Source organism: Vigna angularis, chromosome 1 (assembly GCF_016808095.1).
Source record: "Vigna angularis cultivar LongXiaoDou No.4 chromosome 1, ASM1680809v1, whole genome shotgun sequence".
NCBI lineage: Eukaryota > Viridiplantae > Streptophyta > Magnoliopsida > Fabales > Fabaceae > Vigna > Vigna angularis.
This window is the reverse complement of record NC_068970.1, coordinates 57,068,046-57,082,801: the sequence shown is the minus strand read 5'-3', so window position 1 is coordinate 57,082,801 and position 14,756 is coordinate 57,068,046. Positions and strand designations below refer to the sequence as shown.

The following is a 14,756-nucleotide window of genomic DNA, read 5'->3' as shown; positions in this document are numbered from 1 at the left end:
ACCAAAGACTTCACACCAATTAACAACAACTAAATTTAGTTGGTTCGACAACCTTAAGAATTCACACATAGAATCCACATTTAACTTCTTAGACTTAACAATCTTATAGTTCATCAATTTTGCTTTCTTCCTAACTATAATAACTCATCTCTCACACCATTTTGCATCATCTGAAATCATTTTTCTCACTCCAATAACAGCCAAAAACTTGCAGAATGGCCTCAGAAAATGCAGAAAAACTAGACATCAGTTTCAACACTGCGTCTGATACCAAACAACAGAAGAAGGAATGGATCAATTTGTCCCTTAGGGCTCTCTCATTCTTTGCCACAGCATCTGCTACATTCATTATGGCACTCAACAAACAAACCAAAAGCTTGGTAGTGGCCACCATTGGCACAAACCCACTAACAATCACTCTCACTGCTAAGTTTCTCCACACTCCAGCATTCGTGTAATTAGTTCTACAAATCATCGTTTCAATTTTCCTCTATCCGTTTATAATTTTCTTGACACAGGTACTATGTCTTCCTTATTGTGCTGCAGATTCTTCGTGATAGTGAATGGAATCGTCAGTCTCTATAATTTGGTGGTGATAGCAGTGGATATATTAGGACCACAATATGATTACAAAGGACTTCGTCTTGGACTAACAGCAATTTTAGACGTGGTATATATATTTAAATTTTAATCAGACACCTTCAAATTTGTCTGCATATTTTTTTCACTTGAATGAAGAATCTAACTAGAATCTATTGCCAACATGAAATTCTGAATTTTTTTATATATCAAGAGTTGTATGACTAAACACAGTGACATATTTTTGGTGAAGATGGCAGTGGCTCTGGCAGCAAGTGGAGATGGTGCAGCAACTTTCATGGCAGAAATAGGAAGGAATGGGAATTCACATGCAAAGTGGGAGAAGATATGTGACAAATTCCAAGAATACTGCAACAGAAGTAGTGTTGCCCTAGCTACCTCCTTCCTTGGCATCATTCTCCTCCTAATTGTTACTGTCATGTCTATCACCAAACTCTTCAAGCTAAATCGTATTAGCATCTCTTAATCAATGTATCACTTCATAATAGTGTTATTATATTCTGCTTTATTTTCTTTATTCACCTGTTTCATCTCTGCCATGTATCTTGGACTTCTGTGAAATTTTCCAAGTTTTGTATAAGACTAGTGTTATACTGATATATAAATTGTGTGGTGAGTTTTAAGTTTATAATTTTTAGTTTTCATATAGTCGTTATTTTAATGTATTTTTTCAAATCATATATATATATATATATATATATATGTATATTCAGCATGTCATATATATTCTAATTTATGTTTAAAAAATACTCTTTTATAAATATGTTCTTTTGTATATATACTTTAGAAATAGTATTTTTTGTCATGTAATAGAATAAAAGTTAGTTATATGCAAAAGTTAATAAATTATTTTAGAAAAGCGTTGACACCATAGATGAAAAAGTTGTATGTTGAAGGCTATTTTCTTTTAAATATGTGTTTTTATGTCAAAAGTTCACTCTTATATTTACCTGTAAGATAACTCTTATGATCAATTTATACATAGATATTAATGTGAATCAAAAAGTTCTGTTTTTACTCAAATAAAAAGAAAAGTTTCGATAAAATTAAGTTAGAAGATAATAAATAAGAAAGAGAAAGCAATATGTCTATAAATTATAAAATTTACAATTACAAAATTTAAACATTGTTGAAAAATTAAATTAAAACAGGTTGTAAAATCCTTATTTTTATATAAAAAATAATTTAGTAAATTAATTATTTTTTGGATAAAAGGGTAACAAACAAGATAAACATATCCTTGAAAAATAAATTAAAAAACTTATAATGCATTTTTATTTTCCATACTAATTTAGACACTAAAATCATTTTCTAATAAAAAATCAGCAAAGTGTTTTCACTAAAAGTATTATATATATATATATATATATATATATATATATATATATATATAATATTGATATTATGATATCATTTATAAGTATAAATGTTTAAAATAAGAAATTATTTTCTATACAAAAGTATTTTTATTTAAATATACAAAAAAAATTGATTATATTAGGGATATGTATTGAAATTAGGTAGAGATAAATTATTTTATTTTATTTTACTAAATAATCAAACAAATGAAAGAAATTAATATATTTTTGTATGTACTTAAATGTAAATAAGATGAGTATAATGTAGCAAAATTGTTTAGATAAACTATCGTTGACCAGAAAACCCAAATTTTCCAAACAAAAAAATATTTAAAACAATATTTCTATTTTACATACAAGAGATATTAGAATTTAATATTAAAATATACTAATTTTATATAACTGATTTATAGGACATTATATCGGTAGAGTAAATTATATACTTAAAGCTCAAAAATGTTACACCAAGAAATTAAATATGATTTAAAAAGGTTATTAGTATTTAAAAATTTTAAATATAAATTATCAATATAAAAATTGTATTAAAATTATACTCACTTTATAAAAAATTGTTTAAGTATTCGGGTTAAATAATAAGGGACTTCATTCTCCATTCTACATTTTTCTTTTCACATTCCCAAATCTTTTTAGATGTTGTGAATGACTTCTTTTTATTTTGACTAGGTAAAAACATATTCATTCTCACCTCTTTTTAATTTTTGGGTTAAATATGTTTTTAATCCCTAAACTATCAAGCGATTTTGGGTTTCATCCCTCTTCGAAAGGTTTGTTCATTTTAGTCCTCTTAGTTTTGAAACTCTTATGTTTAGTCCTTAAAATTGAATGACGTTAAATTTTTGTATGAGGTGGCTAACGATGAGCCAGGTGTGTGTCACGTTCGAGGTTTCTCATCTCTTTCACACCCACCACTGTTCCCTTCCCTAAGTCTCCATTTTCATCCATTTGGGGTTTCTCATGGTGTAGGTTCAGATCATGCAAGGGGACAACCCTGATCATCGCCCCTACGCCGCCTCCCCACCAACAACAACAGCCTAGGGTCCGAGGGTCTCGTCAATGGTTTCGAGACAATTATGGAACACGGTTTTCTCGCGCTTTGTTAGGCATATTTTCTTTAGACGTGTTTCCAACAGAGACACCAAGAACCCTTCTTAGCTCTCTAGTATATTTTCTATTGCATTCGGTAATTGAATCTAGTGGCAAACACTGTGGCAAAGGTGGCATATCCGAAGAAGTTATCCCGTTGTTGCTACTACTGTTCAAATTATTTCTTGAACTCAACATTAAGTTATCAACCTCACTAAAGCTTAGAAGGCAGGTCAAAAGATATACTTTCTTTTGCACTGCAAGATCAAACTGAGTCTCCCAATTCCTGCCTGAAACCTATTAATGCAGAACAGAAATATTGATTATTACCCGCTAGAAAACTTTTAGATAAACTTTTCTGCAAACATTTTAAGAGAAGAAAATAAGATAAAATGAATTGAATTTCTGTCATTAGTTAAAATCAACTTTAGCACTAAACTTCAATATAAGTTTCTCATTAAACTTGTCCAAGGGTTGAAGATGGTTAGTTTTAGAAAAACCCAATTCATTTTACTTCCTTATGTTCTTCTCCTTAAGTGTTTACGAAGAAGCTTATCCAAACAATGCTAACGTACATTATTATACTATAAACAAATTAATAACGAATCCATTTACAACTCCAAATATATTTATAGCACGAGATTGAGCAAGACAAAAGGAAAGCTGAAACAAACTACTTATGAAAACTCCTTACTGCATGACGCTCAATATAAAAATAAGCAAGCACCCACTAACATCAATGCAGCCATCCCATCCCATTTCAAAGAAGGTTGACACTCCCTAACATACATTGCCAATTTCACGAAATCACAACACCAAATTTCCCCGCAACGAATAAAACTAAATGTCAAACATCGAATAGTTCAGAAAATACTACTAAAACCAAAAAGGAATTTCCCCTCACTAAAGTTAAAAAGAGAAAAAGAAACAAAATTGGACCGAAATTCTTTAGTAAAACCGAAACGACAACAAACAAAGAAATGAACTAGATAGTGGCAACCATCATACAGGCAAGGGTGTAGGAAAATTCACGAAAGATCAGAATTGGGGATACATGGGAGAATCAATTCGTTGAAAAAAAAACCTAGGTTGAATTGGAGAAATTGGGGAAAAGAGGGTTGGAAACAGATTAAAAGAGAGAATTGAAGCAACAGAGGAGACCCTCGGACCCTAGGCTGCCGTTGGTGGTGGGGAGGCGGAGGAGGCAACGGAGGGACAGTGAGATTGGGGTTGTCCTCTTGCATGATCTGAACCTGCACAATGAGAAACCCCAAATGGATGAAAATGGAGACTTAGGGGAGGGAACAATTGTGGGTGTGAAAGAGATGAGAAACCCCACATGTGGCACACACCTGGCTCACCGTTCAATTTTAAGGACTAAACATAAGAGTTTCAAAACTAAGAGGACTAAAATGAACAAATCTTTCGAAGAGGGACGAAACCCAAAATCGCTTGACAGTTTAGGGACTGAAAACATATTTAACCCTTAATTCTTTGAGCAACTTTCAGCTCTTACATTTATCCTAACGTCACACACTCACCCTGATAATCTCTTCCTATCTCACAAGTTTTTTCTTCGAATTCCTGCACCCCGGAAGCTCAACCCTTCCTTCCTGCATTTCTCCCTTAAAAGTAAGTTTTTATTTATTTTTTTTTTATTTACTTTTGTATTGCTTATTGATTTAGAAATAATTTGGGGATCAAAGAATTTGAATCTAGGGGTTTAGATGGTTAATTTTGGTTGATAGGTGAAACAAATTTAAAAAGTTCTAGTGGGTGAGATCTTACCAGAAAACATTATATTTGAAGGGTAAAGATTGAATTTCAAAACTATATTTTTTTTAGAAAGCACCCAATTTAGAAATTCAATTTTGAAAAACACCAAATTTTGAAAACCGGTTTAAAGTTTTATTGGATTTCGAAATCCAGTTTAGAAGTGTACCATATGTAAAAATCCAATTTGTCAGACCCGTAAACACTAGATTTTGAGAGTAAATACATAATTTCAAAACTAAAAAGTACCAAATTTTGAAATTATGTTTAGGAAAACATAAGATTTTGAAAACCGATATAGGAATATATCGAATTTTGAAATTTGGTTAATGATTCTTTCAGATTTTAAAATCCAATTAAGGAGTCTCTTGGATTTCGAAATCTAGTTTATAAGTCTCCAAGATTTCAAAATCTGATTTTGTTATTATATATATATATATACATATATATATATATTGGATTTGCTAACTTATGTAATCGGTGTACCAACTTTTAGTTGACAAAAATATCCTCATATATTATGGATTCTAAATTTTAAGATTCAGGGTATTTGAATAATTTATGATTTTTATTATTTATTTTAAATTAAAAATAAAAATTATTAAAATACCTTCTCTTTAAAGTATGTCTTTTTTTTTATGAATAGAGATTTTTTTGTTAACTAAAATTTGGTACATTTTAAGAAATTACATAAATTAGCAAACCCATATATAAATAATTTGATGTGTTCTACTTATGTTTTTATTGTTTATTTATTACAATATGGTAAAAACACAAGGTGTCTCTATACAAGGTGAAGCTAAAAGGAGACTCTTTAACATTTCTTCATAAATGAGGTCATGATGGTGAAACTGAAGAAGCTGCACCATTAGCTTTTCTTAATGTTGATGGCCAATATAACGATGGTTTTAGGTAAGCAGCGCGATGATGTTTTTTAGGTGACTAGCAAGAACATGAAATTGGTAAAAGAAAGAGAAATCATGAGTTGAATTGTGAAGTCATTGATAAAATTAAAAAAAATTATGAGATGAAGCTCTAATTTAGTTATGATTTTATAAAATTTAAAAGATAATGTTCTACCTTAGATTCCAATACTATAACCACCTATAATAAAGACATGAGCATACAATATCAATAATAATAACTAAAATGGAAATCAATAATAAATTCATAAAACAAAAAACACTAAATAAGAAAAAAAAAAGAATTAGATTTTGAAATTCAGAGGCATCCTTTACCAAATTTCAAAATCTAAGAGATCAAAAAAGAATTTCAAAATCTTGTATTTATTCTAAATCGAATTATCAATTCTTCAAACTGGATTTGAAAATAATAAATAATTACGAACAGTTCTGACAAGAAGACTAAAAAAATAATGTAAATTAAAAAGTAAATCCATTGAAGAAGAAGAACGTGAAAAAGAAGAATCCATTAAAAAGAGAGAGGTTCTTCCTGCACTTCACCCATCTCAGCCTGCACCTCCAAATTTTTTCAATTTTTCATGTGCCCCTGATGGAAAGAATATTTGACAATTTAAAGTTTGCTTTCTTTTTAATTGACCCATTCCCAACAATGAAACCCTATCTCTTGCCGCATTTCATTTATCTCTCAGTTGCGTAAACAAACCCTACACCCCTACCTCCTCTCTTCTCACACTCTCAACGTCACTCTCGTCACAGTTCGCAGTTCTCTCTCACAGTTAACCTCAGATAGATTGTATCATGGATGGTTGAAGTATGAAAATGTATTATGTAGTTGGATGTATGGTAGAAGGCTTAATGTATACATGTGGTTGATGTATTTCTGGGTTTGTGCATGGTTGGATCTGTTAAAGGGATGAAGCTGGAGCACTTGGAAGTGCGCTTAATTCTCCGCCGGCGTTGGAAGTGCGATTAAGGCCTCCGCGAAATTCCAGCTGCGGTTCATACTCGTCACATTACGAGTTGCGGTTACCAGCATGCAGGGTTTAAGTCACACCTTCAACCTGTTTCTCTAGGAGATGATAGCTCAGTTGGATTTTATGTGTTTCAAAATAATGTTTCAAACAATTTTATAACAGTTTCCTTCATGCTCTCTACCTTCTCTACAAAATAGCTTTACTTTTCAGTTTACATTGTCATTTTGTTTTTAATTTTACCAACTGTGAGCTTATATATATTTTATGCAACTATCTACCCATAAAAGACGATGATAATTTAGTTCAAAAATGACAGGATGTGGGATATCAGTAGGGTGGGAGGGTAACTTTTCGTACTACATAGATAAGGATTTTGATGGAGGAGTCAACCACGGTTGCAGTGCCATTGAGAGTAGGTAATTCAGTGTGTGATAAGCCAACCATTACTAACCACATGGATGTGTCCAGAATTAAGCTGATGACAAATGTAGGGTTGTTATCCAATTCTATAACTAAGGTTTCTACTGATACTTTTATTGTTGATGAGGATCTGGACATTAATTGTTTTGGGCAGGAAGTTGGTAGTGCAACAGTCACACCTCCAGAAAAGGGAAGAGTAGAAGAAATTCCACTGTTGGGTATGGTGTCCCAAAATATAAACTCTTTGGTTGTCGGTGAAGAAGTTTTAACCCCATAAATTGAGGATGATGATTTGATATCACTAGAAGGTGATCCAATTATTGATAGTTCTCTTTAAATAGGCAGCGAGAATAATAGTTTTTGTAGAGATGAGTTCATCGTGATTTCTGCAGATTTAGGGACAAGAAGTTCTATATAAATAGAGAAAAGCACCAACACTGTGAAAAATGCTGCTAGGGCTACCGAACGCCGGTGCACCCCTGTTGGAAACCATCATTACAGTTGTACATGTTTTAATAAATGAAGGGTAAAAATGTGAAATGAGAGGTGCAGTGAGATGAGTGAGGTGCTGGGAGAACCTCTATTGAAAAGAAGAAAAAGAACGCAAAAAAAAGACATTGAATGTTTCTTGAAAATGACTTAGGTGCTAGAAGAAGTAAATATAGCAATGCCAATATAAGTTGGTAATTGTGAGGCCTTGGAAAATTAACCGTAAGACATCTGTCCAATCTAATTAATGCACTGCTGAGTCACTTTGTCAGCTCTCATTAATGCACTGCGCCACACACTCAGTCTCATTAAAACGCACTCACACACTCTGACGCACGCCTGCCAAGTGTCACAAATGGAATGTTCCGAAATTGTAGTGGAAGACAGGTGTCCGTGTGTGAGAGAACGTCCGTTTGACTTGGGAAGAAAATCAATTTTCTGAAAAACCTTCTTCTCACTCTCTGCATGCAATCGTCTTCTTCCTCAAAACTCAACTTTTCATATTCTCCAACTTCTCTCTAGAAAGCCTTCAACTTCTCTCTACTGTTACTCACCCATTTCTTCTTCGTTCAACATTCAGAACCGTAGGAACGTTCCCTGCGCCGTGAGCTTCAATCTGAACCGAACAGATCCAAGTTCTGTAACCAGTAAGTCGCTCGACTCTGGACGTTTGTTTCTGAGTTACATGCAAACTAAGATTCAGTTGCATGCAAGGGTAGAAGCTAAATTCTTCTACGTTTCTTTTGGTTAGATTTAGTGAAGAGCTTAAGAAAATCGTTGGGGGTAGAAAGCCATATTTGAACGAGACCAAGGCATACTATTAGGCGTTCACTACTGATCCAGGTAAGGGAAGCTTAGTAATTTAATTAATACTTGTATGTTGTATGCAAGCATGATATGAACTGAATGTATGAAATGTATGCTGATTGAGTATGCATGAACGAACGTTATTGTACTGGATGAATAGAGTATATGTTGGTTGAAATGTATGTTTATGGTTGATACGTATGAATATGAGATGAGTTATCACTTTGAGGTATGAATGATTAATGTGAATCATATAAAGTTTGGAAATTGATATTGATATGAAGTATAAAGTATGAACTGATATGTTGAAAATTGATAATTGAACTAGATGAAAATTTGAAATATGAAATCCTTGCTATGATAAAATACGTTCGTCATCGTACGGTCTTATACCGTTCGGTTTCTAATCAATTGCTTAAAAAGGAATCCTTTCATTTGGAAAGAGTTCTGATCGAGAACGAGCGTTCCGTGAAATACTATGTTGAGCGTTCGGCTCAGCCTAGTGGTAACTGTATATTTAAAAATTAAATCATAAAGTGTTATCCCCTTATACTTACAAATTAGTAGCGCTCGGTCTTATACTGAGCGTTCGTCCTCATTAGTACTCCGTCTTATACCAAGCGTTCGTCCTAATTAATTATCGGTCTTATATCTAGCGTTCGTCCTAAGAAGTGTTCGGTCTTATACCGAACGCTCGTCCTTACCTTTGATTTCTAAACGGGTGTAAATAGCGTTCGTCCAAATTATTAGTAAATGTATATTATCGCGTTCGGTCATTGACTGGCAGTCGATCCCTTTAAACAAATTGTTCTCAGTATAATTAAATAATTGTCTTGTTGTATCTTTATCCATTTGGATTCGGTCTAGAGTCTTTGTACCTAAATTATTCTGAACATTGATTGTATATCTTTAAGAGTCGGTTCATTCAACTGATTCGAGTAGCAGTGACGTTCTTCCTATAGGTATGTGTTGACTTATTTTGATTGGCAACGAGTCATTCTAAATCTAGTCTTTAGCGTTCGTCTTCGTTCTTCAGAAGTATGAACGTTCGTTATTTTATACTTTTAAAACTGAAGATAAAGATGATGATAAATTATAAGATGTTGAAGTGTGAACATTATATTGAATGATTATACGATTATGGAATTTGAACGAGCGTTCCAAGGAGGAACGACTCTTACATTTATTGAATATTAAATTTGGTAAAGTATGACTGTGGATAAGTTAAGACTTGCTGTCCATCCTGATGTTCCGTGAGTACTCATCCTCATGTAGATGGAGTATGTCATGTGTGGGAACGGCAGGAGGTCCTTAGTCCATAAGTTAACATGGGCGACGTAAGAACGGACTAACCTCGAGTGGCAGCTGTTGAGTGTATCCCAGTTACTACATCACTCGGGTGCAAGGAGGCTTGTAGCTACACAGTTTCATACAGTTCGGACGGTCGGTCTAGTATATATATATATATATATATATATATATATGTTTCGGATGATGTTATATGTTGAATTATGTGCTTGTGTGAATTGAAATGTTTAGTGTATATGTTGATGTATAAATTAAATTACATAAGCTTACCCTTTCGTTTTCCTTGTGTTGTCTGTTGTCTCTGTACGTTCGTCTTGTCCTTGCAATGATCATCCGTGTGGATATGAGCAGATGGAGGTGCGTCTCTTGAAGAAATGCTAGAAGAAGAAAATTTGGAAGACGCTAATCTGGTTGAAGTAGAAGTTAAAGCCGAGCCTTAGATCGCTCGCTAGGTTTTATTCTAGTCGTTCAGCCTTTATTATGAACGTTCGGTTAGATTTTTGTAAAACCGTTCGTCTTTGAACTTTTCGTTACTGTGGTATTTTGTAATTAACTCTGTACTTACGCCATTCGGCTTTGGAAGTTTAATTATAGTATAAGACTGCAATTGTTTACTGTTAAATGTAATTAATTCTAATTTATAGTTATTACTGTATTTTGGGATGTTACAGTAATCAATAATTACTACCTGTCTAATTAATTTAATAATTTGTATATATATTTGGGCATCACAATAATATTTGGGGTGCAGGAAAAAACAAACGTGAGATAGGGAAAAAAGGCCTCAATAATAAGAGTGTTACTTCTTCCACCACCACACATTACTCCTTACACTTTTACATTCCTTTTTTATCCTTCAGTAATATTTAGTTTTTGTTTTTATTATTTTACTCAAATACCAACCAACCGCTTGAATGAAATCATCATTGTTTATTCAATTATAATTTTGTTATCATATATGTTACTACCGAGGGCGGGCAACCGATCGATAAGGTTTAGACAGCGCCGAGCGGGTAGAAGCAAGGCTAATATGTCCGATCGGGTGTCTCAGCCTGATATGTCCGATCGAATCTCTTAAGTGCAATATGTCTGGTCGGGCAGATATCTAAAACTGTAAACTGGAGACAACAGTGGAAGGCTCATGAATGTGTAGTTAATGAGGTAACGATCATTGTCGAGTATTTAAGAGGCGCATTGAAAGCCATTAAAAGGTAATTTAATGGGTAATATTATCTGAAATCATATAAATAGCAGTCAAAGGAGAAGGTAAACTCTTTGTTCTTGATAATTATATAGACTTGCAAAAAGCCCATTCTGACTTGAGCATCGGAGTGTTTGCTGCAGGTCAACCCATTTGTGCGGAGAACAAGCGCGAGAAGAGCGACGGGAGAAGGACCGATTGGGCGAGGAGGAGTGCTTTCGGGCGGAGGCAGCAGAAGTTTTCCCTGGTCCCATTCAGCAGAAACAATATATATATATATATATATATATATATATATATATATATATATATATATATATAGATTTTTTTCTTTTTATTGATTACAATTTTTTCCCTACTTTTTTGCGTTTGAAACATAGACTATGGAGGAATGAAAACTTACTGAACTGTTATGTCAACCTATAATTCTTTGCTTAATCACTAAGCTTTCAGAGTTGCTTTCTTACCTTGCTATTAAGTTGAGATATTAGTATTTATCAACACTGGTCTGCATCTTGAAGAATCATTTTTTAGTGAAATCAGGTAATTTAAATCTTCAATCTCTTTCGCAGTCGTATTCGAGGTTGTTCTTTTTATTTCATTGTCTACATCTTAAAAACACCACACATCCTCGATATACAAATGAGAATAGAGTTCTTATAAGCTTTCAATAAGAGATTAAAGAAAGAAGAAAAACGTATAGGATAGGACAGGTGGCATAATAAGGAGATAATTATATAATTTTATTGTTCACTTTCACCAAAATCTGTCTTTACCAATGAGTAATATCAGACTCTATATCTAACAAAAATCTTATGAACTAATAATAGGTTACTTTACAACAAATATGTCCCTGAATCATGTAAAAGCAGAGGCTATTAATGCTATCTTATGATCATATCGCTATACATATGTCACACTTATTTTTTGAGGTATTAAAAAACTAACAAGTCTATCCCATCATCTCCTTTGGAAATTGAAGGATTTAATTGCGAAGGCAAATATAACTGCGAAAAATATGCAGAACCCAACCACTATAACAGCTGTAACGCACAAGAAATCATGCTTGTACCCTTATGCTCATCTTGTTCCCATCAGAGAGCTTCACCAAATGATTGTTCTAGAGAATGTTGGGACAAACATATGTCGATACCACGGATGTTGACATCCGTTTAAGAAGTAAATGCATATCCACATCCGCTCAACATAGAAGTGATATAGAATGGTCTTAGACAACAAAAAATGATTAAGCATTACATTCACAGAAACACAGGACCAAATGCAATGTAAAGGTTAGGTTGAATCAAAATGCACATGCAATCCTCTAGTAGTTTATGCCTGACAAGAACACAACTCCGTTTTTGAAAGAGAACCATGAGGGAAACCATAAGTTATCCAACTCAAAAAGTTAAAATATTAAGAATACAAATTTTAATAACATTAAAATTTAATACACGACACACGTTATATGATTTCAATCTAATAAATATTCTCATTTAAATATTCCCTTCAATTAAAACAACAAATCACTTGAAAGAGACATCGAAAGCAGAATTTCAGGACAAAAGTGAAGCATAAAATCGACATGCATGAATCCAGAAGCAGCATTGGGGCACAGAACAAACATCAGGTCCAAAAATGGATTACAGAACCGCAAATCCAGAGCACAAACCCTCATTCTCAAAACTATTTAACAAAAAGACACAAGAGAGAAACTCCGATAGGCGTAACAGTGCCCAGAACCACCATACCACCACCGCATCATGAACATACAACCAAGGGATCAAAATGGAGAAGAAAGAACGAATGAAGTGAAAACGGATATGGAGAATGAGATGTGAAGAAATAGGATGGGAAGAAACGAATCTGGAGAGAAAACGAGAAAGTGAGAGTTGGGGGTGGGGCTGCACGACTGTCAGTGAAAATGAGAGTTAGGGATTTAGTATTTTCATAAAAAAAAGTAAAAAATTAAAATAAAAAGAGTAGTTTTGTAATTTAAAACAATTGGAGAGATGTAAGAAGTGGTTGAGGTGGTGGAGGGAGTAGCTCTCCAATAATAATTGGGTGATTCTTGTGGTAGATTTTTGGGCTTTAGCTTATTGGGCTGAACGAAAGGAAACAGGGGAGCTTCTTCCTTCACTTTTATAATTTCAACCTCCAAATTCATAAATTTTTGTATTCTAGAATGTACACTGTATACAACTTTTATATTTTTAATTTTATATTTCAAATATATAAAATAAAAGACAGAATAAATTTGTATTCTGGATATATATAAATTTATATTTCACTTCTCTATTTTTTTTCTCAAATCTACCAAAGAGAACAAACATAAAGGATGTTGAACCTTTTCAGGGACAAGTGTGGCACAAAATCTTTCATATTTGTCATTGTAACTATTTGATGTTTGGAAAATGATATTATATTTAGGATACGTTGACTTTCATATTGTTTTATACAATTACTTTTATAGCATAATTTAATTTATATTTTAATTAAATATTTTAATTATTAAAAAAATTATCAGGGTTGATTTAAGAAAAAAAATAATTGTTTTTAAAATATCCCTTTTCCTGTTAGAATAATAGAAGAGATGTAATAGATATCTAAAGAAGGTGTTATTTGGCAAACGCGGGTTTGCTTGTGGAATGCGTTGAAGTAGAAAAGGCCAACGTGTAAAACAGACAACACTTGGCAACAAAACGTGCCATTCATTCTCTGCTTTACTTTCTTTCTCTGTGTCTTTGTTTTCTGTTAAGAGTAATGATACTTGAACAACCATTTTTTACAACATTTAGACACGCGCACACGTGTCAAAATCTGAGTGGTCCAGTTGGAAAAATTAAATGAAAATGGACCACTCATATTTTGACACGTGTGCGCGTGTTTAAATGTTGTCAAAAATGGTTGTTCAAGTGTCATTTTCCTTCTGTTAATACTGCGGCCATTGCACAAAACCTTCGCCTACAAACTAAATAATTTCATACTAATACTTCTAAATAATTAAATGATTGAAGCTACTTTTTAACTATATTTTCCCCTCCTTTTACTTTGGTTAAATAGGTTTATAATTCATAAATTTAAAAACTAAATTAAAATTTTTCTCTATTTCAAAATTTCGATATAATATTTATATAGATTTTTGAGGACATTATCTTATAGTAAATGATTAAGCTAATGGTAATTAAGATAAGAAGAATAGTATTTTGTTATTGTTAGTAATATAGATTTTTGAGCACATTATCTTATAGTAAATGATTAAGCTAATGGTAATTAAGATAAGAAGAATAGTATTTTGTTATTGTTAGTAATATAAGCAGAAAAGTGTTGAAGTACACCCACACAACTTTCAGTGTAGAATCTTGGCCGCTACTTCTGCCACGTCAGACACCAGCTCACTTGCTTTTACTTCCCTTTATTTTCTCCTCGGATATAAAAAGATTTCTTTTTCCTGAATCTATAACCATATAGATATAGATATAGATATATTTATTTTTCTTCTATTCAATCTCCCTTCAAATAATCCTAAACAAATTCAACACTCTTAAGTATTTTTTTTCTCAAACTAAAGTTTCAAATGCGTTTAATGTTAAATTTGCTTTTTCTAAACAATGTCTCAAATTTTCTATGTTACTGTGTAAAATAATACTTAGACCTTAACTTGTTAAATAAAATAAAAATAATAATTAATGTTGTCCTTGTTTTATTGTGTACAAAATATTTATTATAATTAATAATGGAATTAAAATATTTTGTAGTGTACGGGGTGTAAGCACGGTTGAAATTTCACCTGGTCTGG

At 32.6% G+C, this 14,756-nt stretch overlaps 1 protein-coding gene across 1 annotated transcript; it reads left to right on the top strand.

The window, feature by feature from the left end:
- The first annotated feature begins 184 nt into the window (after positions 1-184).
- LOC108321886 (CASP-like protein 1B1) lies at positions 185-1,244 on the top strand. The gene is made up of 3 exons (XM_017553782.2): positions 185-454; positions 547-670; positions 833-1,244. Exons 1-3 carry the CDS (start codon positions 216-218, stop codon positions 1,064-1,066), a joined length of 597 nt encoding a protein of 198 aa, XP_017409271.1. The 5' UTR covers positions 185-215; the 3' UTR covers positions 1,067-1,244.
- Positions 1,245-14,756: the final 13,512 nt, after the last annotated feature.